This window comes from Apiospora phragmitis (assembly GCF_038363925.1).
Source record: "Apiospora phragmitis strain CBS 135458 chromosome Unknown utg000001l:1.0-2902119.0:1.0-2906034.0, whole genome shotgun sequence".
Taxonomy (NCBI): domain Eukaryota; kingdom Fungi; phylum Ascomycota; class Sordariomycetes; order Amphisphaeriales; family Apiosporaceae; genus Apiospora; species Apiospora phragmitis.
In genome coordinates this window covers 1,039,655-1,063,227 of record NW_027117399.1, presented here as the reverse complement: position 1 = coordinate 1,063,227, position 23,573 = coordinate 1,039,655, and the positions used below count along the sequence as shown (strand labels likewise).

Below are 23,573 nucleotides of genomic sequence, written 5' to 3'. Positions count from 1 at the left end.
GAGCTGGACACTGGAGCCACTTGCAAACCCCCGAAGCTTGGAACTAATTGGACGGCCGGGCAGCTATCCGCCGAGACTTTGACCGGCTGCAAGGATTTCCACCCCATCATTGAACGACGACTGCAAACATGGCATGCTACGATGCATCTCTACCTGCCACTATCGAGATATCCATCGTTGTTGGCGTCGAAACGTCTCATCGAATTACCCACAGCCTTATCATGCTTCACGGGTTCTTCCGCCATTCCTCTTCTACTTTCCCTTTTCTTTTCTCAGCTACAGACTAGACTGGCTGACGGTTGATGAAACCGCATGAACAGCAAAAAACATACCTTGGGATCCCTGTCAGTAACACCACCCCCAAACCTCCCCACCACTAGGTCAAAAGTTGTGGATGCCCGGGCCTGGGATGAAGACCCCCAGTCTCTGTTGCCGCGATCTTATCTCAGTGCTGGCTTTATTATACTGTCTGTGTCTGGTACGGGTGGCGGCAGCAGCAGTAGCAGCAGGCCCTGTGCGTGCGCCGCCGCAGGTTCCAAGGGATTCCCCCATCGTAGGCTGCTTGCCTGGACAGGAGGACCACGATATCGCATCAATCAACCCACATGGGAAGGGCGTTCATTTAGCGGCCAGAGCTGGAAAAAAGCGAAGGGGAAAAACATCCCCTGCCATTTCATACATACAAACTTCTTCTTCTTCCTGGAACAGCTCTACTGTAGGCCGTGCCCCCCTGCTGCAACAATAGACAGGACGGGATCGTACTGACGGAATAACTCTTATTGCGCCGTTCCACGCCATTGAGCAGCTTCTACGACCTCATCCGGTGCATACCTGTCCAAATAGTTCGTTCCCACCGTTGGGAAATTCTTGTTTCCGTAATTCGATACATTTATGGCACATGGCCCTTTTTGACGCATAACGCATATGTTCCGCTTCTAGTCAAGCTCCAGTGCCGGTAACTCGGTCTGTTTATTCTACGTTGCAAGCACCCTATATCAGACAAGGTATACCCCAGCACACCTTGTACCCTGTCACTCACTTAAGTCAGTCAGTTACCGGGCAGCCGTTCTGTTTGGCCAAGTTCATTAACCTAACAATCACCAGTCCTCTGACGATATCCTGTCCGTGTACAACGGCCTCCCTGGACACGCCTTCCGCCCACACCCACGCATAGCTCACCCATCATCGCCTTCTCCTTGACGAGCCACGAGGCAGGTTTGAAACACAGCCGCCGGCCAGCGATCATCTTTTCAAGTGCTGTTGTTCAACTCTGCCTGCATACGCCACTTCCTGAGCACGGCCTGACCGTTCAGCCCTCGCAGGCATTACTCATTTCGTGCAAAGCAACGACGGGCCCGGCCGCATCGGGGTTCTGTGAGAGGCGCCATATATTTGGCTGTCGAACCCCCTCCCCGTTGACCACCAAGCGGAGGCACCACGCATCATAAGCATCATCCGCCCATAACGCAGTGGTCCCACTGTCCCGTATGCACAAGGCATTCCGGGCTCCTCTTATCTCCATCTGCAACCAAGGGAGCTTTGCGACACACGTACTGCAGAGTTCGGGTTTGCCAGGGCCAGCTTGGTAACTCTGACACTTCCAGGGGTTGGTGTTTTCCCTAGTGACCATATTCGAGATAGCAGCTCCGCTACCTACCCTGCCGGTAGATCCTGTGGAAATTGTTCGTTAGATGCGGGTTCTGGGTCCCGTGAGAGCAGGCATTCAAGTAAAGGACCTGAGGTCCCTTAACAGCTTCGCATCCCGCCCTCTCTTGCCCAAAAGATTCCGTTCGTGGCGGCTAAGTGCGCATGAAAATGATCTTGTAGCATTGCTTGCAACTCGTCCATTGACCTAATCGAGCCTCCGCCTCGAAACCCATCCCACCAGCGCTTGCCATATCCTTCCGCTCTCACTCGACTGTCAAGAGGCGACCCGACTTCTAATGATTCATCACCAGCTTCTTTGTATATTTCGCACCGTTCCTCTTTGACCGACCTTTCCTCCGGACATCGATTAGCTAGGCAGCTAGATACCGGCCCAACTTGCGATATCCACGGCGCCGTTAGGCTGTATCACGACCATCCGAACGCCTCATCTCGAATAGTCTTTTGGGGCCGCTGCCTGATCATCACAACCCTCCGCATTCGTTGAACTCTCCACTGCCTAGGTTTTGCAAGGATAGTCAGGATATCAACATTTGTTCCGATTACACCAAACGACGCGGGCTTATCAAGCCACAGTATTACATCTACTTGGCGATGGACGAGTATAATCAGTACATCCCACCTCAACCGGGGGCCGAAGAGGGCTCTTCCCATAACTACCCTTCAGACGGCATCACACAATCTCAAATCCCGACTATGCCAATGGCAAGCAGCGGAGGACCCATGGCTAGCTCGTACCAAAACCTAGGATATTTTACTGGGTTCCCGGACCCGATCATGTTCCAAGCACCCAAGCCTCCAAGCAGCCGCGGTCGGAAGAAGTCAACGCCAGGGCTGGAACACGTCAAGCATCGCCGGACCAGGTCAGGATGTTATACATGCCGCAACAGACGAGTCAAGGTACGGCGAAGCGTTCATCGACGAGGAATAACCCCGCTGACCGAGGACTAGTGCGACGAAACTCACCCCATTTGTGAAAGTGAGCTTTTCCTCATCGTTGGTGGGGTAATACAGGACTGATCGTATCGTGTAGGATGCCGCAAGGGCAAGAGAGAGTGCACATATCCCGACCAGACATCTGGGAAAGGCTCTTCGGGACAATCGAGCTCGAGGGATGGTTCGGGGCAAGCAGACAGCCCTGGTACAGCATCTGACGAAGTAGAAGACGAGGGTGAAAGGGATGCCAGGCTTGACACCATCGCGGACGAGGATGAACCAACCGGGAGCGGCCTACGACCACAGCAATCGTTTTCGTCACTGCGAAGAAGAAGCACAGCCTCGACCCTGAACCTCCAAAGATCCGGCACCCGACAAAGTTCCGAGACACCATCTCTGGAAGGCACGAAGAGCACGTCACCATCCGTGTCTACCGGAACGAGCGTCAGTTTCGCTACACCGAGCCTCCCACCGGATCCTTCGATTCAAGCAGGGCCGTCGGAATGGTCACACCTGCCTCCAGATCTGCACTTCTATCTTCAATACTTCTGCGACAACATGACCCACTACAGCTATTGCATGGTATTCGACGCCCATGAGTTTTTCATGAAGTTCCTCCCCAGTGTTGCTGTGCAAAGCGGCAACGAGGCTCTGCTATACGCTCTCGTGGGCTTTGCAGCGTACCACCGCACCATTCAGAACCCGAGCGGCAACATCTCCGAGTTTCTTCAATACTACAACAAAAGCGTAACCCTGTTACTTGAGGCTTTCAAGAAAGGGGGCAAGCAAAATACAGCGACGCTGCTGACCATCTTGCAACTAGCTACAATCGAGGTAATTACATGTTCGTCCATGGTAGATCCTGAGGCAATGGTGCTGATATGAATGTCCAGGAATACCTAGGTGATTGGGTCAATCTCAGCGGCCACCAAAAGGCTGCGCTCCAAATTCTAACACAGCTGTATACACCGCAATCAGCTATGCAATCATTCATCTCGCGGACCATACTGACTTGGTACGTTCGATTCGACGTGTTTGTCGGTATGCTAGGGGGTTACGAAACACGGCTTCCCCGGGAATGGTTTTCAGCAACCGTGGAATACCACGAGAGCCAGCGTCAGTCTGATCCGGAAGGCATACTTTGGAAGCAAGAAGCTTCCTCGGCTCAACTCCGTCTAATCTCCGTCGATATGTCTTTCCTGTATGCAAAGGCCAAACGTGGCGAGATATCTGGAGAGGAATTTGCTTCCGAGTATACTGGCTTGACAGCGCAATTGCAGAAGTGGCGCAATAACCTCGATCCCAGTATGGTCGACTCAGCTTATCTCGAAACCGGATTCACGTGGAGACAGCCCCTTGAAGACGACGACATTGTCGATTCGTATGCACCCGCTTACCTTTATAAGGGTCATTTGTTCCCGACGACACTGCTTTTAGCAGAATGGCATTCGGTTTTTGTCATGCATAAGAGCCAAGAGCCAGGGAGGCTTCAACAGGAACCCACCCAAGAACTTCGGGAGCTTTCGATGGCGATCTGCCAGATCTTCGACAACGTCGAGAAGTGGCCCCAAAGGCCATCGGGAACCTTGGCGATGCTCCAGGCATGTTTGGTTATCGCAGCTATTTTTGTACCGAGGGACCTGAAGCATCACATGTGGATGAGACGCAAGTTCGCCTTGATCGAGCGATCTGGGTAAGTTCCTGACTTTCGCCATCGCTACCTTGGCTTCAATCGGGCCCTTCTTTTCGGCAGATCTTGTACTGACTGTGTGTTCCTTAGGTATCTGCCCCATTCACCATACGCAGTCGTATGGCATTAATCTTCCGGGACCCTACGTGCATTCATTGGTGGATTCCCAACGACGACGGATTCACCCCAATTCTGCAAGAAACACGAGCTTTTGCAGATGAGCGCAATGGTGTCCCTGTTAATAAGCAAAGCGAGGATGTACGTGATATGGCTTCGGTCTTTGCCAAAATGCGCTTAGATTACGAAGGGGTACAATCGCCAACAGTACCGGCCGGTTCCGGCCCGTCTAACGGAAACTAAAAGACGGTGGACAACGTCAAAAGAACAGACTCAGGGTCTTGTCGGAAAAGTTATTCATATGGCACTGTTCTAGCAATTGGATATAATATTTGGCCCGCCCCAGGGGTCGTATGCCAGAATCGGACTGGCTACGTCGAAAAAGGTCCCAATGCCAAAACAACACTGGAACAGTCCCATTGTAACATGCTGTTTTTTGTGCTGTTGTATGTGCAATATACAAGCATGAATCAGTTCTCAGTGAGCAAAACAAGCTGGAATACTTCGATGCCACGCCAGTCACTGAACGCAGCACTCACGAATTCCGCCCATGCGGTTACATCAAACTTCGGCAAGTTCGACAAGGATTATACGACAGGATCTGCCTTACAGATCATCAGGGAAGAAAGCAAGATCCAAACTGGTGCGGCAGTTCGATGCAGCTCCCTATGCACGTACAGGGGTTCGAGCCCCCTGTCACTTGCGTTGTTTCAATGCCCATCCACCCCGAGTAACGAAGTAACATCATACTATTTATATACGTTTATCATGTTACTTGCCACCGGGTTTTGGCATGGTTCTAACTCTCTTTGAAGAAAGGCGTTCGGAACCGAAAACGGGGGTACATCGAAGGGTCCCAAGAGGACAAGATGTTGGTCGGGTAGCGGGCTTTGGGACGATATACTATTTATTCATATATATACCACATAGTTTTCTGTTATTGAATAGGCGACAAGCACATGAATTGTATCTGTCCTAGCCTCTTCCGCTGTTGAGTTCCGCATCCGAATTTTGGAGAGCAGATCGGTGCGTCCGAGCCGTACACTAAGTTAGCAGGCGGAATTTGGATCTCGCTTCATAATGCACACATATGCGTGATGAATAAATGAGACTATCAGGATTGCTTGCTTTCCTTAACATTTGTGCCTAAGTAGTTATGACAGCCTCTTTCATCTGATGTACATGTACTAGTCTGCGTGCCCCGGCGCCACGTCATTCCACACGATATCATACAGGCCTTCTCCCTCATTCTGCGTATTACACCGGATGTATGTAAGTTATGTTGTACTATTATTCGTGACACTCCGTTCCTTCATGATTACTAACTTTCTTTGCTACGCGCCTACTACGCCGGCGCGCATGCGCACGTTTTCATATCCTCATCCCATTTCCTAAGTCATCCTCTTTCTTTCCCCTTAGAGCTATTTGGTCGTCGATTCAGGGCTCCTCTGCTGTAGCCCCTTGGTGACAGTAGTAGTAGCCCCCGGACGACGACGGCTGCTTTGCTCGATGATAGCCTTGACTTCGTCAGCGTCGTCCTCGAAGACCTCGTTCGCGTCCTTGTTGCTGTCTTTGCTCTTCTTCCTGGCGTGGCGCCAGGCAAAGTTGGACACAATGTTGCCTATGCGCCCATTATTGCTGCTTGGCGCCGTCCTCCGAGGCGTAGCAGCCCCGTCTTGCTCTTCTTCGACCAAAATTTGCTGCGATCTCTGCTTCATGAGTCCCGGGTCCTCCTAAGTACCATCGGACGATGAGGAGGATGGCGTCTTCTCGTCCTCGGGCGCCGCTTCCGTGTTCTCCTTGGGCGTCGGCTCGTCAGCATTGGTGACTTCTGTGGTTTGTATCGTGGAATCTTTCTCGTCTTCCTCGACTTTCTCGGCCTTCTCAGCTTTCTTGCCCTTCTTGCTCTTTTTGCCCTTCTTGTCTTTCTCTGCTTCCTCCTCTTTCTCTATAGCCTCTGCTGGGGATGCATATGGTGCGGATGATGCGAAATCTTTGATACTTGTGTCATTAGGCTGCTCCGTTGATTCATCCTTAGAATCAGGCAGGTTCTCAGTACCTAACTCTGCTTCAAGACTTGCTTGGCCCTGGGGCTCTCCGTTTGCCTCCATGTTAAGCGGTTCCTCGTGGCCAAGTGTAGGAGCATCTCCCTCTTCGTGCGTAGAGACCTTGGTGGGCTCCTTGGGCTCTCGCTGTTCGGGCGAGTTCGACGTTTCAGCCGGTCCTTGATTAAACATTTCGCCCTCCACAATAACTGGCACCTCGATCTCCGACTCCTCTTCCACAATCTCGGGACGTGAGCCGAGATGCATGTTCCTCAGCTTGTTCGCTACGTCCGAATTTTCGTCTTCGTGTTCTTCGATTGTAGTCACGGTGGTGCTCAGAGATGGGCGGCTTGAATGACGCGCAGTGTTGCTACGCCGAGCATGAAGCGGCTGGTCATCGTCTTGGGCGTTTTCGTCTCTTTCTCGCGACAGCGGCCTTGCTATGGCCGTGACCCTAGACTGGCCCTCCTCCTTTTCGGGCTGTGCCGGTTCCAACCCCTCTGCCTCAGGAGGTAGTTTGTAGTTCTCGGCGGGCAGCAAGTCGTACAGGTCGCATGTCGTTTTGAAGAAGACGTAGAGTCCGGTCTGGGCTTCCACGGTCCAGAACACGCCACGGTGTTGGAACCAGGCGTGCGCGAAGATGCGATGCAGCCGACGGAAGACATTAACCAGGTTCTTCAGCACGGCACCTTTGTCGTGGCCCTCTGCTGCGACGACAAAACGCGAAGGGAAGATCTTGGGGTTGGTGACCACATTGGCAGCCCAATCAAGGGTGTGGCAGCAATAGTCGATAGCGCAGCAGCTCTTGGGCTGGTCGTGAACGGCGCACAGAAACTGCCATTCAGAAGCCCTCATCTCAGGACACGTGGCTTGTGAGCAGGGCGGGTTGTCGAAAAGAAAGCCCACAATGAGGCTGTTGCATTGGGCGATGAGGAAGCGACAAAGTTCGTACAGCCAGAGTGTGCGATCGATGCCTGGCGGGGGCGTCGCAAGCTTCTCGGCGGTTTGTCTAGTAATGGGCTGGGTGTTGGAGGCACTGTGGTGATAATGCAAAGCTGCAAGATGCTCCTGGAGCTGGAAAGCGGATTCTAGCTGCAGTCGAAGGTCAGTAAAAGGCTTGGGAGGGATTCTGCGCAAATCCGGGAACGTACTTCAGACAAAGGTACCAAGGGAGGACCGGCAGCCATGTTCTCAGCCTTGGTACCTGGATGTATGCGCCGCTTCGCATTGGCATCTGCCATAGTCTGCTCCATCTCTTGCGCTTGACGGCTGGCGGTGGTTCCCTAGGCCGGGGGATCTGGGTCCGAGTTGGATCTCGGCCGGGGAGGTGGACTGGGTAATCGCGGGGAACTGGGCGGCAGGGTCGACATGATGAGAGAGACAGAAAGAAGTAAGAGAGGCCCAAGCCTCGAATGACAGGGCTCTTTAGTATTTGTTGGTATTGATGGGCGGAGACGGATATGCGCTCGCAGAAGTCGTTGGACATGTAGACGTGGCCGTATTGCCACAGATGTGATGTTGGCAAAGGACTTGCAGGTTTGGGCGGCTAGCTGGCCGAGACGCGGTGCGACGCAACAAATCAATTCGGTGGAAGTTGCATGAGGGCGTGTCAGTCGCCAGGCATGAGCTGAGCTGTAGGCGGCTGCTGAGCTAATCCCTGTTGTCTTTAGTGGTGGTACCTTACCTCATGGGTGGACGCGGGACCCTTATTTTATTCATAACTGCATAACCTGTAAGTATGTATCACATGAAATTGTATTTATCCAATAAACCCCATATTTGCATTGCATCACTGCTGGCTGCTCTGCAAACGAGAAGCAACATTACCAATCAAATAGGTAACAGCTTATTAGACCGTAACAAATACTTGCAAAAAGCGAAGCTAATAAGTCTGGATTTGTTCCGTTCAGTATCTACCCTCCTCGATTCAATCTCTCTTTGGAAATAACTCCCCAATATGGAGGCCGATGATGATTTCCCACCCGAGCTGGTCGAGACTACGTCCGGCGGGGTTGTTGAACCAGAAGAACCGTCTGAGAAGCCACTCAAGGTCCCCATTACTATAGTGACAGGTATGGTACCACTTGGACTTCTACGACCCGAATTGTGTTAATACAGTATTATACAGGTTACCTTGGGGCAGGGAAGACTACCCTCCTGAATTATATCTTAACCGCTCAACATGGCAAGAAAATCGCGGTTATTATGAACGAATTTGGTGACTGTAGGTTGCCTGAGACCAGGCACCCTGATCGGAATTATGGGGACTGATGGAGCAACAGCAATTGATATTGAGAAGTCTCTCACCGTGAACAAGGGCGGAGAGCAAGTCGAAGAGTGGCTTGAAGTTGGCAACGGCTGTATCTGCTGCTCAGTAAAGTAAGAAAAGCAGACGCTATTTACCCTTACCCACACAGGCCTGTACGGGCTAATACCATCGCAGAGATTCTGGCGTAAATGCCATCGAGTCCTTGATGGAAAAGAAGGGCGCATTCGATTATATCCTGCTGGAAACCACCGGCTTGGCCGACCCTGGCAACCTGGCGCCCCTATTCTGGGGTGGACGATGGGCTCGGAAGCACAATCTATTTGGACGGTATCGTCACTTTGGTCGATGCCAAGAATATACTGAAGAGCCTGGACGATCCGGCTGGTAAGGTCGAGGGGCATGATGATCACGAGGGGCATGGACCCCTCATGACTACTGCGCATGTTCAAATATCACATGCCGATGTCATAGTCATTAACAAGTCTGATCTTGTGGATGATGCTGGCCTCGATAAAGTCAAGGACCGCATCCAAGCCATCAATGGTCTCGCTAAGATCCACGTCACGAAACAGGGCGTCGTCCCTGAGCTAGAAGGGTTTCTACTCGACCTCCATGCCTACGACAAGGTTGATGCATTGGACACCGCGGTAAAGGGGCATAGCCACTTGGATCCGGTTTGTGTAGAGATGCCCCAAGTATTCATCCGATTTCACTGACACATTGCGCAGACAATCTCCACTGTTGCCATCAACGTACCGTTTTTATTGCCCGAACAACTTGAAAAGGTCGACGGCTGGCTGAGGTCTGTCCTGTGGGAAGGCGATGTGCCGGGCATGGATGAGAAGCAGAGCGAAGGGTTGGAGGTTCATCGGTTGAAGGCGCGTCTTGTATTCCAAAACAGACAAATGAAGATGGTACAGGGTGTCAGAGAGGTCTTCGAGATCTTCGACGCGCCGTCCCAGCCTACCCCTGAAAATGGGGTGGACACTCCTCTGCAAGGCAAGGTGGTCATAATAGGAAGACAAGTGCAGGCCAATGATTTGGAACGCAGCTTCCTCAATGCTCTCAATTAATTATGAGGGTCATGTTGAGCGAGCAATGGAGCAGGTGGAACGTAGCCATGGCCTCTCGTTCGGAGGAACCGCCAAGACAGAACAACAGCCTTGAGACAATTTAAGCGTAGCCAGAAAGCGAGTATGATCAAAGTTGCTGCAGTTGTCAGACATTACACGTTTTCCTTGGGATGCTTGAAGTACTCGACAGAAGGCAAAGGATGTAAGGGTACGGGGCCGTAACAAAGAAAGGTGGAAGCTGGGGACAAAAAGGACGATGCCCGTCGGCGTAGGCGCAAATAGGATCGATTCCGCTCTCAGGTGGTGTCGCCCAAACTATGCCCAATCGATATACCCGGCTAGCTAGGTAATTAAGATGTATGCATATCGTAGAGTGTGGGGATGCGACAGCGATAGTCGCAAGGCTGTTGACTAGCGCGGTATGAGCAGCCCCATCCCCATGTCGATAAATACATGAATACATGTACCTACATACACACATCTTGATGGGCGACGCTTGGGCCATCAGTGAGTTAATATGGGGAATTCGTTAACCTACAGGCTGGCGACCTGTGGAACGAACATATGCCACTTTCTTGCAGCAAAGTCTCATCCCCATTTCTGCGAGGCCCCAACGACGACGCACGAGACCCGTAACCCGCGAGATCCAGAAGAGTACGATAGAGAACCCCAACACCCTCAGCAGAAGTCATGAATCGACCAGGTACAGCCAACCCTTCCTGTTTCCCAAGCCTCGCGTGCCCCGCTGTTTGCCTTCCACGAAACCTCGACGACTTGTGTTCCCATGCGCGCCCATCTCGTCCTCGCCGTCCCGCGACCCTCAAGGGGTACCATGTGCAGAGCAGAGCTGTGCGACTATCCCGGCCGATCATTGGGGCCTGGATTGATATGCCTGCCGCTCGGGGCTGCCGGGCTCCTTAGCTCAACCTGGCGAGGCTAGAAACACCATCCAAGCAGCAGCCTCGAGGGCATCGAGGCCCCCCTCCCCCTCCGGCCACCCGATGAGACGCATTTGAGAGATCGAACCTGCCATCTTGAGATACATTTGCCCACACGATGGACTCGGAGGATGCCCGTTGGTTGTCTTTGGCATTGGCTAATAGTACATCTCTCCAGGCGCGGTACCGCAAACCCTACGAGGGATGCCGACAGGATTCGGTGGTGGCCAACAACAACCACAACAGCCTGGGAGAGGGGTAACTAATAGGTTACCGAATGGCAAGATGGGTATGGGACCATATGCGCAATTACATTGTGGTGTTTTAGGAAAGCGTAACTGACATTTGCTCCTTGCGCCTATAGCGAATAATAGTGGTGGCTGGGCCTTCGGCGCTGGGATGCCAATGAGCGGCGCAGGACTTCAGAACTCGTCAAGACAATTAGGCGGGAACATCAGTTTTGCACAAAGCCTTAGCGGCTCGTCACCAGCTACACCACTGGACTTATCGTAGGTGCCTTCCTTTCCATTGTTTCCGACAAAGCTCGGTGTTTTGGGGGGCTCTTACGCCATGCAACAATTGCTACTCGAGCTTCCTTCCCCAGTAACACCCAACACAAAAATCATATCCTCCCTGCCAGCTTCCTACGTGCTCTACCTGCTTTTGCATGTGTATTCTCAATATCGTTACATTCTGTTTTGGTCGCTGGAGTTTTTTGGGCAATATCACATTGCATCGTTTCATCATGGCTACTGGCGTGCTCTCCAAGAAGCAGAAGCGTGCTGCGAAGCGGCAGCAAAAGAAGACGGGGCTGGAGCAACAGGATGGCCCACAGGACACGCCGGCGGACGAGCCGCAGGGCGAGCCGCAGGTCAAACAAAGCGAGGATGATGCGCAGGACAAGCAAGACGAGAACGATGCACACAAGCCTAACAGCCCTGCTCGCTCTTCACTTGCAGGAAGCCTTAGCCTGCACGCTTCCAACTTCGACAAACGGTACTCAAAGCTGAGGAGCCCATTCCATCCATCGCGTTTGCACGTTGGCCTGTCTGGTTATCCCATTCACAAACCCCTCATCTCATCTCCACACACCATGGTGCCTGCTTGTCTTCATTTTAATCCATACTAACCTCCGTCCCAGGGAATTCCCGTCATTGTCGAACAACGCGCAACTCCCTTCAACAAGCCAATCATCTTTATGGTCGTCGGCTGGTAGCAGGAACATGCCTCCCATACAGCGGAACCAAGGTACTCCCTTGTCTCAGCAAGGACAAGAAGATATATTCTCCTCTTCACGACTCGGTTCCAACCAGGGATCCTTCCGATTTGGTGGTTCTCAAGGCAGCGTAGGCCAGCCATCCCAGCCTCAGCCTAGCAGTATCGACGATTTCCCTCCTTTGAACAACAATAACAACAGCGGCTTCAGAAACGGCAACGGTGATATCGGCCAGGAACGCGGCTCCAACCTGATGTCAACGCTAGGCTTTGGCGCCACCACAAGTCCTGCCCCTGGGATGCAAGGCAGCAGAGCCGGCAATGGCTTGCTGAATGCTCTCTCTGAGAATTCCCGATCAGGCCAGGTTAGGTCGCCCGACGTATCGAGTGCTCCCGGTAAGACGTGCAATATCTTCTGCACTTGTCGAATTCACATCAGCTAAACCCATATTCACCAGGTTCTGGACGACCCCAAGATTCACGGGGTGCTATTGGTGAAGAGCAACGCCAAAAACCTCCGGGCTTTCGAGACGATAGCCTAGCATCCCAGTCGTCTTCACAAGAAGCTGCAGCTCAGTCTTCAGAAAGCCGAAATCCACTCGGTGCTATCGGCAACAATGTACCTCTGGGAGCCAAGGCAAAGGACGCGAATGACACCCAGTCTGCCTCAGTGAACGATCCTCTGGCTGGTATGGCACCCATAGATAAGTGGGGTATCAAGGGCCTGCGAACTCTGATGAACAACTACCCGGATTACCAAGCTGCTATAACAGGTATTGATCCGGCACAGTTTGGCTTGAACCTGCAGTCTACCGAGTGAGTTACACCTCCGCCTGATGATGAAGCCGTAATTAACAAGTCCTCTAGACTCATCACTACGCAGCAGGTGTCCGTGGTTAATGACACACCCCCGGCCTGTGATTCCGAGTTTCCGTCTTCCCGAATGCTACAGTGTCAGCAACGTGCAGCCTCTGGATAACAAAATATCCAGCTTCAACGAGGAAACTTTGATGTGGATCTTCTACAGCTGTCCTGGTGACGTCAAGCAGCACCAAGCAGCCATGGAGCTGTAAGTATTAGTGATCGCAAATGCCCGTGTGTAATGCCATGTGCTAACTGTCCTCGAGGAATAACCGGAACTGGAGATGGCACAAGAAGCACCAGCTGTGGTTGACGAAGGATGAGATTATGACACCGCGTCTTCTAAGCCATCAACACGAGCAGGGCTACTACATCATCTGGGACACAGCGACCTGGCAAAAGACTAGGGTAAGTTCTGGCGCAACCCTTGAATACGGCATGTTAGCTAACACGGCATAGCGAGAACTGGTTTTGTACTATGCAGACCTGGACACGGCCAACGGGGCCGCTGCAGCATAAAATAGGCCAGGTTTGTTGCACACATGGGGGGTTTTGTATGCTATGCTCCGCATGAGGAGTCTCGACCAACGAAGGATCTGACGTTTTGCTATCGGCGTATGCAGAGCCAGGGAACACGGCATCATTAGGCACTGGACGCGTTGTTTTCACGGACGCCAGACTGCTCGGTATCGGCTGGCAAGGCGTTTTCCCACCTACAACATAAGGCTAGGCTTCATTTTTCGAGCAACTGGGGCTTGAATCAATAGAGAGCTTTTGCAGCCTCACCCTGGTAAATTCTCATCCCCGCTCGTATTCGCGTGATTGTAGCAGTGTATGATGTAAGCACACAGATTTGAGTTATGCCTCATCTGCAAGATTGTGGCTTCTCTTCTGCTCAACAGCTGGGTAGTCCAAGTCACAGTAGCATCAATGAGATCCCCTCCCAGGCTGGTTGAGTCACTGCTGGCTCTACGCCATTATGGCTTTATCCGTTATGAATTCATTCCTATAATCTATCAGGCTTGTTTGTCATCATGTTGAGGTTCTTGGTGGCGCTATCGAAACGCCAACCTTCAGCACCACTTTGTAATATAAGAGGCTATCTGTATTCTTGTTATCTTCCTTGGCTTACATGCTAGCCACTCAGGCGTATGTCTCTTGGAAAATGAGCTGCAAGGGGTCCATCCCCACCACGTGATGTCGCATAGGGGTAGCTTGTGTATTAATTCGTCCATCTTCTTCACTCAACAGCTCATGACATGCTCTCTGTCTAAACTAAGGGTTCAACAAGCAAAGAAATCCGACTAAATAGTTTAGTGACTAAGAAATATTCGTGATTCATGTGTGTGCATTTCGCATTCGAATGTGCAACGAAACATGTCTTAAAAAGTTGTTTTTCCGTGCTGAAGCTGTGATTGGCTTCCTTGGCTTATTTACCCCTGAGCATATTCCATTCACAACAATCGCTGATACAAAGCAAGTTTGTTCTCAAAGTGCAATGAAGCATATATAAATCTATTCATCGTTGCACATTGTTCTCCATTTGTTAAACCCACATGTGGCTTTTCGGGCAGTGCTTCTATACACCCAAGTCCATTTACTTGTCCCAGGTAAACCGTGCCCATAGGGCCATACACTGGCGCCATGTCGAGCGACAATGCTGGCTCGTACATGTGGATCGACGAGCAACCTAACACGCCAGGAGACAATGAAGATAGCAACGCCAACAGCAACATCCCGGAATGGTCGTGGGACGAGCCCATGACGGACACCGACTACGACACTGCCACTTCGGCGTTCCTCACGTCAGGTGACTCCTTAGAGGCTATCCTGCCGTTTCAGAACGGGAGAAGGGCCTGGAGGGGCCCCGCGAACGCGAACGACCTCAACATCGAACTTCCGCCGCCGCCGACCAATGAGCTCCAGGCCATCAAGGACTACTTCCTCGGCAGCCGCAGCAATGGACGGTACGAGTACGAAGGCCATATCAGCTCGGGCTACTTCGGCAGTGTGCACGGGCTGCGATGGCGAGGACAAAGTTCTGCTACTACTGATATTACAAGTAGTAGTTCCTCCAGCTCTGGTCGTCAGCGGCGCACATGGTACACCTGCTCGCCTACCATGACTTCCATGACGAAAGTCCTCTGTACGGCGTATCAAGCTGGATCCTCTTCGACATTCTCGAGGGCGGCACGTTCCTACGGCTCATCGAGTGCATTGAGGCGCGAAAGAAGCCAGTGCCGAACCGGTTCATCTGGAAGGTATTTGGGTGCTGTAAGTCCAGACGTCAAGCCTGATTCTTTTTTGAAAATACGTGGTCCGTGGTTGTTCACTCCTATGCGTTGTAGTCATTCGAATCGCCGCCGCCATGCTGTACCAGAACGGCCTCGACAAAGGGCCGGTTCGGCTTGAAGAATGGCCAGCTGACGGGGCCGGGCATCCCGAATCGGTCGTGCTGAACAAGGATATCTACAATCACCCAAACAACCGTGAGTTCTTTTTGAAGACTGCCATTTCTATGGGTGCCCTGAGCCCAATCCGTTTCTTTCGGAGCTGTTAACCGGCCCAACAGTGATGTTTGGAGCTTTCCATGAGCTCTCGGCCGAGCCAGAGAACAGCTTGACCCCAATTCTCAAGATGATCGACTTGGGCATAATGTGCCGAGTGGATACATCGACGTAAGTCCACATCGCCGCCTCTGTCGCCTCTCGAACTTCCATTTATGCCCTGACAAAGAAACTGACTTAACTGCCCGTAGAGACGAAAGTTGGATCGAGGTGGTTCAGAGAATCGAAGAAGAACTTATCTATAGTGTGAGTACTTTCTTGCCTGCTTTTTCAGGAAAAGGACTCTCTAGTCCTACTTTTGATGATATACTGACCAAAGACATCTCAGAACCTGCGAAACCTTGCCAATGCCGCCCGGCGCGGGGCGAGAAAGACCCTCGATCCTCTCCTGAGGGAGCTCCTCTGGGTGTGCCGCAGCGGGAGCTACACGTCCAAGGGTGGACCTTCCGTCAGCTGGCGGACAGGGTCGAAGAAGGGATGCGCAGGGGCGCAGACTGGTACAAGGGCAAGAAAAACTTCAACGAGGGCGAAGAAGACGACGAGCATATCCTCAAGGAAGTACAAGAGCTTTTCGCCGACGCTGATGTCATCGAATCCGAGGATATATCCATCCCGGACCTGTCCTACGAAGACCACAATCAACTCATATAACCATACAATAAAACAAACTAACAAAGCAAATTACTGGAGGGTGGTTCATTAATTTGCATTGGGAGCCTGTAATAGAGATCCATCGTGAAAGCCCCTTAAAGGCATCCAGACATGAATATATAGCCTTGCATGAATACATAATTCTTCAAAAATCCTGTCAACTACCTGCCAATCATCATATACTCGTTCAATCGTCACAGCCGTAACCTGACCAGGTTCATAAGCCTGGTTCCAAAGAAAATGCCCAAGTCTCAACGTGCAAAAACAGACAGACTACTTGAAGTCGGCAGCCGTAAGCGCCTGCACCATACTGGTACCCTCGGAGAAGCGAGTGCGGAAGATGCGGTTGGCGTTCTGGAACATGCCGTCTTTCAAACTGACGACGATGAACTGAGAGCCCTTGAAGCGCGTCTTGATCAGGCGGCCGATATTCTGCGTGTGCGACAGATCCAGCGCAGCATCCACTTCGTCCAGAATGTACATGGGAGCGGGCTTAAACTGTAGCAGGGCCATGATGAGGGATAGAGCAACGAGGGATCTGCGTGTACGTGTTAGCCATATCTACATCCTGTGACCTGGTCTGTCAAGAGAGTTGGGGATAACATACCTTTGACCACCACTCAATTCCGTCAGACTCTGCTTCCACACCTTACCAAGACAAACCTTGACCTCGAGACCTTCGTTGATCGTCTTGCCTTCGGGCGGGTCGAGCTTGGCGAAACTGCCTCCGGGCAGCAGCTCGGAGAAGATGTTTCCAAAATCTCCGTTGACCTTCTCCCAAGTTTCCAGGAGAGCCTTCTTCTTGTAGTCGTCGAGACTGATGATAGTCTCCTCGATCTTCCGCTTGTCCCGGATAACCGTTTTCATCATGTGCTTGAGGGAGACCTCCTTCTTCTCGACGCTGTCGATCATGTTCATGACCTTAAGGTTGATCTTCTTCTTCATGCCCTGGAAACGATCTGTCAAGGTCTTGAGCGTAGCCTTGCACTCGGCAATATTCTGGCCCTTGAAGTCATACGGGGTACCCGTGCGTCCGAAGTTGTCCTTCTCGTCGGCAATCCAATCGTGCTCCTTCTCCATATGCGCCACGGCTTGGACGGCGTTTTGCTGCTCCTTGTGGAACTTCTCGACGGTGTGGCCAAGCTTCTGCATTTCCAGGCCTTCCTCGGCGACACGGCTGTTCTTGGACCTCATGGCTTCCTCCAATGAACGGAGCTCGTCATCGAAGAGAGTGAGTTTCGCGCGTTCATCGTCCAACGCGGCCTGGACCTCGTCGTGAGTTTCTTGGAGCGTTGATTGTTTCTTGACGAGTTCCTCGATCTCCTGTTGCTGAGACTTAATGGCGAGCTCAACCTCCTGGAGCTGTTCCCGCGCTGCCGTAAGATCGCCCGAGACTTGTTCTGCATCTAGCTGTGCATTTTGCACCTCCTTCTGTAGTGTCTTGAGGGCCGATGAGTTCTTAGACAGCGTAGCCCGCAGCTCATCAAGAGAAGCCTGTAGCTCAACGAGTTTGGAGTCCTTATTGTTCTCGAAATCCTTCATATCCTTCTCAATCCGTTTCACATCGGCGCTGGCCTCGGCTTGTCGTTTTTTAGCAGTCTCACTAGCTGCTTTCAGTTGAACAATGTTCTCCTTCATGTTCTCAACTTCTTGGATGATGGACGACGAAGAGTTGCCACTGATCTGCTCCTCCGCAAGCTTGATCTCGTGGGACTTCAGGTCGAGGTCCTGCTTGATCTTGCGTGCCTGGTCAAGCTTGGACTTCTCCTTTGAAATGCGGCCCTGTAGCTGAGCTAGAGATGCCTGGGCTTCGCCTAGCTGGCGAGTGAGGTCATTGAGCTTCTGCAGAGTGATGAGGACACCACTGGAGTTAGGCGCACTTCCACCGGAGAGGGTTCCAGATGGGTCGTACGAGTCGCCGTCCAGCGTAATGCTTCTCATGCGAACATTGGGATCGAATGTGACTCGTTTCGCCGTCTCGGCGTCCTCGCAGATCAGAGTGTTGCCAAAGACGAATCCCATGGCTGCAGAAACCTCCTCGTCGTATCCGACGAGCTCAAGAGCCAGATCCACCTTGCCCGGAGCAATTTTTTGTGCTGTAGCAATGGTCTGCACCGAAGCCTTGAAAGAGTTGATTTTGTTCAAGGGGATGATGGTCACTCGCTTTCGAAGCTTGCCGCCTTGCAGCAGTTGCGTACCGGTAACTTCATTGTCGACAACCACGTTGTACAGGCGACCACCAGCGCAAATCTCCAGGGCGGTTCCAGCTCGGGTATGCTCTTTGTCGAGGGTGAAGAGTTGTGCGACAAGGCCTTTCACCTTGGAACGGTCGAAGTCCGGCGTGGGATTCGTGTAATTGAAATCGAAATTGGCCACTTTGCGCTTGAGGGCATCGGCTTCTTGCCGTAGGTTGCGAATGGACTGCTGTAAGGCTGATTCATCCTTGTACATCTCCTCTTCTTGCCCAGGCTGGAAACCAAGCTTGGCCAGATGGGCCTCGAGCTTCTGCGACTGTGCTTTCAAGCCCTCGATATCCTTCAGCAAGCCAGCGTTCTGCTCTTTGGCTTTCTTGGCGCGCGGCTCTTCCTCCTTGATGCGCTTCTCGAGATGTGTTATCTTTAACTTCGCTTGTTCTTGTTCTGTTGCTGCATTGGCGGCCCGGTTCCTGGCGTCCTGGAGTTGGCCCTGGTAGCCGCTTTCCTGGCCTTCCTTGGAAGCAACACCGGTCTGAAGTGTCTGGAGAAGCTCTTCCTTGGACTCGGCGTCCTGGCTCTGCCTCACGCTCTCTTCCTTGGCCGTGTCGTGTTTCGCCTTGGTTTCCTCAAAAGCTTCTGTCTTCTCTTTGAGCAGCGCTTCAAGCTCAGCAACGTTCTTCTGAACCGAGGTTTTCCGCTCCTCCTCCTCGGTCTTGCTCGAGTTCTTCAGTTCCATGACAGTCGCAAGTCGTACCAGCTCGTTGCAGTGCTTCTTTACCTCCTCCTCGAGAGCCTGAGCCTTGCCACCCTTCCTTAGCTCTTTGTCTCTTTGCGATTTCACCCTCTTCACATCCTCTTCAAGATGCGATATTTCGCTCTTGAGTCGAGCCGCCGAGTCCTCGAGGTCCTTTTGCCGTTGCTTCTTGTTCCCAAGGTCTGCCCCTGACTGTTCGAGCTTCTCCTGATACTTGACGTAGTCGTGTGCCACTACCACTCGGGTCAACCTTTCGAGATCGTTTTGCGTCTGTTGGAAATCCAGGAAGGCGCGTTTCTCCGTTCTTAACTTTTCGAGTTTCGGCTCGATCTCGTCGCGCAGGAGTTCGGTGATCTCTTGCAGCTTCATATCCTTCTTCGACATGGTCTTCAGTGCCTTGTCCCTACGGTCTTCGAACATGCGTGTGCCGGCCGCTTCCTCGATCATTGCGAGGATTTCCACCGCCTTCATGTTCAGCACTTTTGTGATACGACCCTGCATAATAAGGAAGTTGGGGTTGTTGATGTTGAGCTGGACCGACTGGAACAGGTTTTGCACCGTTTGCTGTTGCGCTCGGTGGCCGTTGATGAGGTATTTGGAGGTGCCGCCAAGGACGATTTGCCTCGTCACACTGATTGTCGCATACTCTTCGAAGCCGATAGGGGACTTGTTCTTGTCCCTGTTGTCAAAGACTATCGTAACACTTGCTTTCGTCACGCCGGCTTGGCCTCGCTTGTAAATGAGATCCTGGAGCAGAATCAGCAGCATACTCCGATATGGGATCGTTCCTTATGATTTCCGTACCTGTAAATTCTGCGCTCGCACCGTCGTCATGTTCGTGATGCCGAGAACGAAGCATATGGCATCTAGAATGTTGGACTTTCCACTACCGTTCAGACCGGTAATGGAGTTGAAGGACTCGTCCCTGTGCGATCGCAGTCAGTAATGTAACAACCAGCAGTTCATGGGCTGTCGCAAAGAGGGGAAATGCACTCACCATCCTGAAATGACCGTCCTCACTGCATACGACTTGAAGCCGTCTATAATTACCTCTGTCACCCTCATCGTGGTCTTGTGTGCTTCGCAATGACACTCTGGGCTGTGTTGCTGTTGATTGTTGATCTCTTGGTCATGTTCTTCTTCCCCATTCTATTTCCCATTAACGGGTCGCGACTTTTCCCCTCCAAACAAATCGTGTTTTGTTGATTCAACAGCCCAATCAGGACTAGTGTGGTCATCCGGCTGCTGTACTGTTCGCCTTACCAATTGCCATGTATTATGTAATCAGTCCGAATGTACTGAAATTCAATGCACTGGCGCCTTACTTTAGTGATGGTTTTCAGGGTATCTGATTCTTATCCCTCTGTCTATTTCCTAGACTAGGTAGGCTACATAGTACACACTTATGAGGACTGCTCGTCTTAGGTGCACGTACGTCTTTGTCGTTTACTGCGGTGGAAAATGGGCGCCGCAGTAGCTGTCATGGAGTTTGACCATTTAGCTCGTTGTAGCTGTTTGTCTACTTATCTTCGAATTCTACCTAGGGTATTTGGGTTCAGACCATGGACAGCCCTCAGACCTTGGCTGTTGTGGTCTCAAGGCACCGATGCACCTGATGACAGCCATGCCAGTCTACGGGGAGAGCCAAGCTCGAAGTAATGACAGATAATCGATAAGGCTGCTTGGTATCCTTAACGCCATGGCGATGCTCCCTAAAAATGCAAATGTAAAGAGACGCTTAAAAGACTCCGTTACATGCTGTCTTCCATCTGGTGGCTGCGAACCTTGGCCCAGTCGTCCTTCTCTTTCTTTCCACCGAGATGCTCCAAGCCCATGCCCCGTTCAACCCATTCTTTGCTTCCCATCTCGCTCAGCCTAGACAGGGCTCTGGCAAAAGCAAACCGCTCCTCGTCGCCAGAAAACAGGCTGGAGCTTTTCAGCTGATCGATGTTGCTGTCCAAGTCCTCCAGCATGTGGTGCATGGCGTCCATGGAGTCGCTACCCTCGTCTTCTGCCGGCTCTTTGCCGTCTTTCTTCATCGATTCCTTCATCTCTTGGGCGGAGATGAACAGCTCTGTCAGCGGCACTGCGGTCGTCAAGACGAGCTTGGCATGGGACTCGTAAACTGCGTCGATGAACGTGATGAAGCGGCGGGCAAGATCACGTTCCCGGAAAGTCATGCCCGGCACCTCGGTCACCACGAACGCATCGTAGCTGCGCATGAGCTCGATGTAGTCGGCAGCACCAGTCGCCTTCCTAATCAGCTCATCAAAGGTGAACCAAGCGCAACGCCCGCTGACGCGTGGAACATAGATCTCTCGGCCCCAGACTTTCTGCACTTCAGAGTGAGCCTCAGGCGAGTCCCGGTCGCCGAGAAAACGGAACCACTTTTCGGCATGCGAAGCAGCATGGCTGTCCAGAGTGCAGTGGTAAACACCAGACGGCGGCCGCGGGATCTTTCGGTAGTCTGTCGGCGAATCTAAATTGATGACATGCAAGCGAGTCTTGAGCAGGTTGATGGCCGGGATGAATGATTCACGTTGGATGCCGTTCTTGTATAGCTCATCGGGATGCCGGTTGGACGTTGTCACTAACACTACCCCATGCGACATGAGCGCCTCGAGCAACCTACGCAAAATCATAGCATCGGCGACGTCGGTACATTGGAACTCATCAAAGCAGAGCACGTTTGCTGCCTCTGCAATATCGGCTGCGATGAACGGCACGGCGTCGATATCGTTGCCATGCTCCATCTTCATTTTGTGAAGCCGCTTGTGGACATCCTGCATGAAGTTATGGAAATGTACCTTGTCTTCGACTGAACAGACTTGGGCAGTGTGTCGTAGTAGAGGTCCATCAACATAGTCTTTCCACTTCCAACATCGCCATATAGATAAAGCCCGCGCGGTAAATCCGCCGGTATCTCTTGTAGCGGGCTTTTGCTGCTCTGCTTCCCACCAAACCACCCGAACAAGAACTTTTGAGGTTTCAGTGACTCGAGGGTGGGATGAACAACGGGCCGCGCTCGGTAGTTGACAAGGTCGTCGTGTAAGTGCTGTAGGCTTTGGATGATGCCGCGCTGGTGTTCATCTTCGCGCAGTCGACCTTCCGCGACACGTCGATCGTACTCCTGTATCGGGCCGTGGCTTTCAGGCGCCGTAGCTGTTGGGGATATTAGCTTCCCTGTACTTTTGCGATGAACTCTGCGCTTGGACACACGCTTCTCTGCTGGGACATCCGCTACCGTCGCAAGTCGCCGGAGGCCAGGAGGCCGCACAATGGCCGGATGTGGCGTACACCCCCGCAAATTGGCGGTTGACAAAGTCAGAGCAGATAGCGGCCGATTACCAGCCCTCTCCAGACATTGAAAACATAGCGACCGGCTCGCTGCTATTCGTGCGACAGATCTGGTTGATAGGAGCCGGGCAGGAGGGGTTGAAGATATTCGGAGGGGCATTTTCTTCATGAGCTAGCCTCTGATACCGGGAGAAATAAGGAGTGAATGCGATATCCAAGAACATAACCAACTAAGAAAATGCAAAGGATGCGACGAGTTCAAAGGTTTATTCAGCGCTTGGCTATCATGGGCAATTCTGCGATCAGATGACTTGAGGCCTGTCAAAGCAAATTAGCGGTGCCAATCTACTGGGAGCAATGGCGTCAGAGGCCAAAAATTAAAAACAAGAACAAGGCCAATCATCCGAAGAAGTCCAGGGTCAATACCGACAAAAACCGACAAAAGGCTCTATTGTTACCCGAGGCCAGAAGCCGATAAACCCAGATAACCTAATAAGTCCCGATAACCTCCCTGATACATAAACCATTACTCGGACGGCTTATGTGGACGGTGCACCTGAATCATGCTTAGTGCCACGAGTGCCGCCTCGTGGGGGATTGGATCGGTTTGATCGCGTGGGGGGGGGCTGGCTGGCCTAAGCGACAAAACGACTGAAACCGGAACAGGCCTTGGAGAAAGCTCCGATGACACCAGAAATGGTTAACCATCAAGATATATGTCGTATCGTCTGCTGTCCTACATATTTAAGTACTGTTCTGCCGTGCTCGTTCGTCTGATATAGTAGCATCGGCGCATCGCATCGCAGATATTAGTGTTCCGGTGATCAACATCTTTTGGGACATGCTTCGGTAAGTTCCATGTGCAGATGCAAAATGCAAGAAACCTACCCGACAGCCGACCCATCATAATACGCGTCTTACTGTTCCAACCAAGCTCGTCTGTTTATCACAAGTTGCAAACCCACTTCCCGTCACATCTCGCCACTTCCACCTGCTGGCTTCTATTCGCCGAGCTGGGTACGCTGGTCGGCAGGCAGAAGCAGGATCGAACATAGCCTCGAAGCTTGTCGGGGGGGTTATTTGGTAAGTTTTACGAGGCGTGCTACCACTCAGGGCACGCAGAGCCGGCATCACCGCCACGGCTGTTGGTCCGCTGCTTCATGCAGGTGGGGCCTACACCTGACCGATAGTAGCGGCGCGCGCTTGCATATTACGCCTGAAACCGCATACGACCACTGATATAACATCCTGTCATTTGATTAGTAGCCATATGTTAATAAACTATACTATAGTGCGACTC

General features: G+C 52.1%; 8 protein-coding genes across 8 annotated transcripts; 4 read left to right on the top strand and 4 right to left on the bottom strand.

The window, feature by feature from the left end:
• Positions 1 to 2,259: 2,259 nt before the first annotated feature.
• Positions 2,260 to 4,651, top strand: PG994_000324 (uncharacterized protein; the record flags this gene model as incomplete). The annotated part of the gene is made up of 5 exons (XM_066851733.1): positions 2,260 to 2,565; positions 2,617 to 2,644; positions 2,699 to 3,435; positions 3,495 to 4,294; positions 4,408 to 4,651. 5 exons carry the CDS (start codon positions 2,260 to 2,262, stop codon positions 4,649 to 4,651), a joined length of 2,115 nt encoding a protein of 704 aa, XP_066722365.1.
• A 1,178-nt stretch (positions 4,652 to 5,829) lies between these two features.
• Positions 5,830 to 6,126, bottom strand: PG994_000323 (uncharacterized protein; the record flags this gene model as incomplete). The annotated part of the gene is made up of 1 exon (XM_066851732.1): positions 5,830 to 6,126. The coding sequence occupies one exon, from the start codon at positions 6,124 to 6,126 to the stop codon at positions 5,830 to 5,832; it is 297 nt and encodes a 98-aa protein (XP_066722364.1).
• A 15-nt stretch (positions 6,127 to 6,141) lies between these two features.
• Positions 6,142 to 7,706, bottom strand: PG994_000322 (Mob1/phocein family protein; the record flags this gene model as incomplete). Its single annotated transcript, XM_066851731.1, has 2 exons — positions 6,142 to 7,545; positions 7,605 to 7,706. 2 exons carry the CDS (start codon positions 7,704 to 7,706, stop codon positions 6,142 to 6,144), a joined length of 1,506 nt encoding a protein of 501 aa, XP_066722363.1.
• Positions 7,707 to 8,410: 704 nt separating this feature from the next.
• PG994_000321 (uncharacterized protein) lies at positions 8,411 to 10,995 on the top strand (the record flags this gene model as incomplete). Its single annotated transcript, XM_066851730.1, has 6 exons — positions 8,411 to 8,525; positions 8,582 to 8,677; positions 8,736 to 8,832; positions 8,937 to 9,396; positions 9,451 to 9,747; positions 10,912 to 10,995. 6 exons carry the CDS (start codon positions 8,411 to 8,413, stop codon positions 10,993 to 10,995), a joined length of 1,149 nt encoding a protein of 382 aa, XP_066722362.1.
• A 483-nt stretch (positions 10,996 to 11,478) lies between these two features.
• On the top strand, positions 11,479 to 13,328 carry PG994_000320 (uncharacterized protein; the record flags this gene model as incomplete). The annotated part of the gene is made up of 6 exons (XM_066851729.1): positions 11,479 to 11,729; positions 11,875 to 12,344; positions 12,407 to 12,764; positions 12,877 to 13,017; positions 13,076 to 13,217; positions 13,269 to 13,328. 6 exons carry the CDS (start codon positions 11,479 to 11,481, stop codon positions 13,326 to 13,328), a joined length of 1,422 nt encoding a protein of 473 aa, XP_066722361.1.
• Positions 13,329 to 14,453: 1,125 nt separating this feature from the next.
• Positions 14,454 to 16,027, top strand: PG994_000319 (uncharacterized protein; the record flags this gene model as incomplete). Its single annotated transcript, XM_066851728.1, has 5 exons — positions 14,454 to 14,911; positions 14,971 to 15,083; positions 15,158 to 15,298; positions 15,382 to 15,487; positions 15,568 to 16,027. 5 exons carry the CDS (start codon positions 14,454 to 14,456, stop codon positions 16,025 to 16,027), a joined length of 1,278 nt encoding a protein of 425 aa, XP_066722360.1.
• Positions 16,028 to 16,300: 273 nt separating this feature from the next.
• On the bottom strand, positions 16,301 to 20,041 carry PG994_000318 (condensin subunit protein; the record flags this gene model as incomplete). Its single annotated transcript, XM_066851727.1, has 4 exons — positions 16,301 to 16,565; positions 16,635 to 19,723; positions 19,781 to 19,901; positions 19,974 to 20,041. 4 exons carry the CDS (start codon positions 20,039 to 20,041, stop codon positions 16,301 to 16,303), a joined length of 3,543 nt encoding a protein of 1,180 aa, XP_066722359.1.
• A 686-nt stretch (positions 20,042 to 20,727) lies between these two features.
• PG994_000317 (uncharacterized protein) lies at positions 20,728 to 22,433 on the bottom strand (the record flags this gene model as incomplete). Its single annotated transcript, XM_066851726.1, has 2 exons — positions 20,728 to 21,803; positions 21,851 to 22,433. The coding sequence occupies 2 exons, from the start codon at positions 22,431 to 22,433 to the stop codon at positions 20,728 to 20,730; spliced, it is 1,659 nt and encodes a 552-aa protein (XP_066722358.1).
• Between the last annotated feature and the right edge of the window lie 1,140 nt (positions 22,434 to 23,573).